Here is a 6,222-nt window from a genome sequence, read left to right on the forward strand (position 1 = left end):
ACACACACACACACATACACACACACACACACACACACACATATATATAAATGTATATATATATATATATATATGTCACGCACACGCACAAACTCTACTAACGGAAAATATGAAAGCATACATAAACATTTATATACATCCATATACATGTGTGCGCATTTTTAAATACGATTATATATCCAAACATACGTAAACCTCTTTATACATCCATACGACTGTATTTACTTCAATACATATATACATATATGTATATACAAATATATATATCCATACACATGTTACAGAGTCTGATATTACCTCTTATTCTCGACATTCTTCTCCACAGTCTCTCGTAGGCAACTAATCAGCGCCTTCATCTCACTCGTGGGCGCAAGTTTACTTTCCCCACACACACGAATCATGTGCTGTCTGTTTATGTAATTCAGCTTGTCCTCGTCCACGATTGAGCCGCTCCTGTTGACACCATCGAAGGAAAACTGGTGACGTTTGGCAGGTGTAAGGGACATGTACACATGTCAATGTGCAACAAAGAAAACTTGTCAATATGTGTAGTGTCTTTTATTGGAGGGTTGTATGAATGTACAGTCCCACGGATAGAATCGCACATGCAACAGATACGCATCATGTATAAGCTCATAAAAGTAACCTAGATGGACATATAACTATACCTCGTGACTTAGATCATCCAAGCTCCATATTTCCATTTCCGAGTCTTGCGGAGCCCAACCCAGCATGGAAACAAAATGACACAGAGCGGCAGGTAGATAGCCTTTCTCCTGTACCACAGCAAGACCAATGAGATATAGGATCAAATGTGTGGATATCAATGCAATACATATGTATATGCTGAGGCCAATTTAGCACTTACAGTGCTATTATGCTAGCGACGTGATACATTTCTGCGCCCGAGCTTTCAAGGATCCCGTTTTGGAATCGAGAGTATTGAAACACAGAGGATGCGAGGAAAAGCGACTACAAAATAGACGCCGCACAAAACATTCACGACATATATTTGTGAGACAACCTACAACAAAGTCACAATTCCGGTGCGACATAGCTCGATCGGAAAGACTATGAATAAAGCACGGGTTGTCGTATTTAGTGAAATTTGACATGAACTTCGGCACTAAGCAGCAATATGTACAGCTATTGCAGTGCCAAATGAACCCCTACAGTTGGAGTGTCGCCATACCTTGTAATACTCCACAAAGGCATCGTTATGTCTCTTGCTGAGCTTGGTCCTGTCAGCCTTCAGCAGCAGCGGCAGATGGGCAAACACTGGGGCGGGCACACCAATCATATCGTAGAGAATCAAATGCTTCGGCGTTGACGCGAGCCATTCCTGTACAGCGAATCATACACCAACAGCTGTTACAAATATACACGATGGAAATATTGGAAAAAGAACTTGTATTAAAATGTTTTAAATACGAATAAAAACCAATGTATTATCTCATTTGATCTTGATATTCTAGACTGACCGGAGGCCGTACTGCTACATAGGACACACTGTAGGCATCCATGATAGTTTGGAGTTGTAGAGACGGCAAAGGTATGCATGGCATGAGATACGGTTCAAATACGCATAGCACGTAGAAATGGCCAAGACTATCATGGGTGGTATAGCACCTGCGTAGTACTCACCTCACCTCTAAGCACATGGCTGATCTTCATGAGCGTGTCGTCAACTACTACTGCCAGATGGTATGTGGGGTATCCGTCGACTTTGACAAGCACTTGATCATCGATGTTACTGTGGTAGAGGCGAGTTGGACGTATATCTTCACATATGTACGACATTACGTATATGGTTGCATAGGTAAGCTTTGGACTTATTGGTCGCAGTTGAGATACTAATTGGCCTCAACTGCAACCTGATGAACGAGAATACCGTGATAACAGGAATCTATGCAAACGTATTCACAAGCATCTGAGCGTGCACATGTGTATACATAGTACGTAATACTCATCGTCGACCCCCTTCATTCATCCCGCGGTCTATATAGCAGCTTGTGCAATTCACCGATGATTGATACGGAACACCAAGAAGACGCCGTGCGGCTATATTTTCGAAATCAGTAGCTTATTCACTCCACTACAACGATTTTTTCGGTACATAAAAAACGTAGAATAATAAATACAACAACGAAGGGTTTTAGGAAGTATATGTGCATGATCAATTAAGCGTGTCTGAATCAGAAACATCTGGTCTCAATTAAGTTTTTATAAGTAAAAGTAACTGGTCACAGTTAGCTAAGCACTGCATAAGTATCTGAACACGATTAATGAAGCATTCCTAAAGTAGAAGCATCTGTACACAACTACTAGATAAATATTTGTACACTGACTAATTAAGCATCTTGAAAGTAAAGTATCTGGACGCAATTAACTACATACAATCTTGAATAACTCTCCCACTGCCATATATGAAGACACATACAGAGTCTGTGTCTCTGTGTACTTACGCATTCTCAAAGTGGACGTCGCCGTACACCGCATCAGAAACTACTGTGTGACCTTCCGGTACCTTCATCCGGATGACATGAGGCGCGCCTGACTCGAGCAACTCGGCCTTTATTTTGTCTGAGGAATGCGTGAATACGACCGTGAATGAGAACGTCTCTTTAAAATATCTTCTGCAGTTGAAGACATTCCAGATGCCGTGTTCAAGACATTTGTGATTACTTGCTTGTGTGGTGCATAACATCCCCAAACCATCTGTACAGTCCAGAGAAAGTATTCTATGCAGTTGTTGAGGTACAGAAACACACTGTAGCAGATCCTTACCCGGGAGGTGCAGGCATTTCCTATTATACATCGCACGCCCCTTTGATTCGCTCTGGATTTTGCGTTGTATCTCCAGTTCATCGGCGGAACAGTAGCAGCGATACGCATGTCCTGCCTAGATGTACACAGCCAGAATAACGGGAGAGCAAGGTTTAATGGCAAGTGTCTGGCCCGTTGTTTAGTTTTAAATACAAAACCTCGTGCGGGGGTACATCGTATTGGTTTGTCCCTTGTCACTACACGGGGGAACGACAATACCAAAGGTATTCAACTGTCCGTGGACTAAGCACTGGTGTTGATCTGACTTGTTGTGCCTTTTCAGCTATAGACGAAATAACTATGGCTGGAAAACGGGACAACCAATACACACAACACAGCACCAAGCACAGGCATTGCAGTAGGTAGGTCAGGCTTAATAAATTGCTCGACTGCAGATAGAGCAGCCCAGTTGTGTCGTTGAATTGTATCGAAATAGTCACGAACACGGGACACAGCTAACTTTGATACTCATTTGCCAATACAACGACAAATTCGCACTTAGACATGAGCCTGATAGATGCATACGATACGTAGACAACGCCACGACCAAGGGTATCATATAGTACTAAGCCTATGTCACGAGAGCTGCTATAACCATCGTATGATTCTACAGCCGACACCATTCACCCGATTCATATGTGACTCTGCTCACTCCGTTTAACCTCAAATATATATGCACGGCAATTCACCATGATAGTTGACATATGGGTACATCCCAACAATCAACACACCTCCATTAACCGTGTTGCATATTTCGTGTATATGCCCAGTCGCTCAGACTGCACGTAAGGGCCGAAGTCTCCACCCTTGGCAGGACCTGTAGTCAACACATACAACATTGGATGGGGTGGCTAATGAGAGCTTCAGATCGTATTGGTACTGTTTGTCACATAGACGTCCTAGTACAACCTATTGCCGCATCAGCTACTGATTAACAATGTTGCACTCGTGAAGAACATGCACACAAACTCAGACACAGTGCACGTACGTAAAGGAATGATTTCAGCATGACTAGACATTGCAATGATTTTAGTAAGACTATACGTAGTAATAATTTCAAAATGACTATATGTAGTACTACCCGATGGTATACACTTGTGTAGTACCAAACGGTATTCTCACGTAGTCCATTTCGTCTACGACATGGGTACAGTTTCTGCTCGAGACCTCTATCGCGACTGTAAAAGGTATAGCTTAAGCGATTGATTGTTTAGTATGTGTGTATGCGTGTGCAATAAAATGTCATCGTGCATGAGCGTGTCACGAAAAGTGCAGTATTTGTACGTATTCGGTGCTATAAAACACTCTACTGCCGCGTGTACATCCGTACAAGTACACTCAGTTTGCACACGGGGATGTAGACCTCACAAACAAACTCTCAATCTGATAGCTTGCCTCGTGATCGATGGATGTATTCCACGCATCACCCATTAATCAGATCGCGAATAAACTTGCATAAAAATCGTTTGAGCCCAGTTTCATACGTAGGTGATCCATAATATATACAGTGGACGAACGTCTCAGCGAGCGCATGAGATGAATAGCTCCTTGAAGTGAGAGATTGCCAGTATACTGTCTACTTGAAAGCTGTTTGAAGGAACATGTATATAGATGCACATACGCAACATCGTAGCAAGCGGCAGCGCACAGTACATGGCCGCAGTCATCTCTATCGATGACCAATAGGATTGATATACAATAGGATACTTACGTTTATATGTATTTATAAGTAAATCCACAAGCAATCAACCCTGGTGACCATAGACTTTCTATATATATATATATATATACTGACATACATAGAGTGTAAGTCGCTGAAACTTACTTTCGTCAAATTCTATCCCGGCCCAGTTCAAGGTGGTCTCCAGCTGTTTCTCCGCTTGTTCATTATAGCGAGTCTGATAAAAAGAGTAATCGATGGTATATGTTATACTCTATCGGCGATACTTCCAAATCATTTCTGATATGTAAAAGTGCTTGTAGAGATTGATATATACACCCGCAGTTGCTAAATATCCAAACACACATATGCTACGTCAGTACGGATGAGAGAGAGTATACACCCAGGTCTCTGCATTCGTTCCTGATGAAATATCAGAAGTAGAGTTGGCTTAAAAGCATGGCACGGAAACGCGGAAACCAAATGTAACTATCCGACTGTATTTGTTGTATATGCCTTGAAGATCCAAGCGACCACAAGCGCCCAATCAAATGCAGATAACACTTTAGGCGTCACACGTGTATATATTTATGTATTCACTTTTCATGTGTAGGTAAGCAATTGCCGGTTTTAGAACATCTCGACAATTTGTGGTGCCCATGCATACCGTTACAGCAATCTTGTAAAAATATAAACATCCAACATGTGCTCACAAACATAGATGTTTGAGCGACCGTGTGTGTACGTAGGCGTAAATATAAATATTCAGATGCTTACATAGATGCTAACATTCTTGAAAACGTAGACAATGCCAAACATACTTTAAAAGATGAAATAGTTATTACACATGCATACTTGTCTGAAGGATATTTCTACTGACGCAGGACTATATCATGTTGCCTGATAGTACGAGTGCTGCATGCAAATACATGCAACTTACAAAGTTCAAGTACACTTATAACTGTATACAAACATTACCTATACACATACAGCAATGATGAACAGCATCAACTTGCAATATTGAATAGATATTCATGGCTGATTGTTTCTCTGAAAACCAATAGATATACTAATAATTTACACATGTTAGTATACTTTTGCGCACCAACCACCTCATTGATCAATTCAATCTATAATGATATAATGTTTGAAAACTACATTAACTAACACAATTAATATGTGAAGAATCACGTTTGTAAGACTGCTACGATCGAATCGTATCGGGAATCATCCTGACGACAAAGAGTCGTTGAGAGTAATATGAGACTAACACGCAACAAAATCGCACACATCGTCAATTACAAACTGAATGGCTGCTAACATGTAAAGGCAAACCCGCAAAGCAATAAAACGCCCCGATGCAACTATCAACCGATCCGCCATATATTTAAGATTTCAAGACCACCTCTATATTGCCATCGCAATTCAGGTCGATTCTACACAGGAACAACATGACTCACCCTATCTGTGTCTTCGAGTCGCATGATAACCTTGCCACCGTGCCTCTTGGCGAGAAAGAGGTTGAACAGCGCTGTACGCAGGCCGCCTAAATGCATATGACCGGTGGGACTCGGAGCATACCTAACTCGTACATTGCTCTATATAAAGAGACGGGTGATAATATAAGCTATAATGTAAATTATGCAGTGAAGTGATTGTGACTGTATACGGACATATATATACATATACATATACATACATAAATATATAAATATACGTATGTACATATATATATA

The 6,222-nt window shown here is 41.2% G+C and overlaps 1 protein-coding gene across 1 annotated transcript in view; it reads right to left on the reverse strand.

Annotated features, from left to right (window-relative positions):
• Nucleotides 1–6,058, reverse strand: part of SARC_00157 (glutamyl-tRNA synthetase) — a 9,897-nt gene extending 3,839 nt beyond the window's left edge. Inside the window, exons 1-9 of the mRNA XM_014306150.1 lie at nt 5,947–6,058; nt 4,652–4,724; nt 3,558–3,643; nt 2,788–2,902; nt 2,466–2,583; nt 1,645–1,753; nt 1,193–1,342; nt 669–776; nt 298–476 (exon numbers count right to left, since the gene is read on the reverse strand). Coding sequence (XP_014161625.1) covers nt 298–476; nt 669–776; nt 1,193–1,342; nt 1,645–1,753; nt 2,466–2,583; nt 2,788–2,902; nt 3,558–3,643; nt 4,652–4,724; nt 5,947–6,042 — 1,034 coding nt within the window. The 5' untranslated portion in view covers nt 6,043–6,058. The remainder of the gene's footprint in view (nt 1–297; nt 477–668; nt 777–1,192; nt 1,343–1,644; nt 1,754–2,465; nt 2,584–2,787; nt 2,903–3,557; nt 3,644–4,651; nt 4,725–5,946) is intronic.
• Nucleotides 6,059–6,222: the final 164 nt, after the last annotated feature.

Source organism: Sphaeroforma arctica (genome assembly GCF_001186125.1).
Source record: "Sphaeroforma arctica JP610 unplaced genomic scaffold supercont1.4, whole genome shotgun sequence".
In the NCBI taxonomy this organism is placed as follows: domain Eukaryota; class Ichthyosporea; order Ichthyophonida; genus Sphaeroforma; species Sphaeroforma arctica.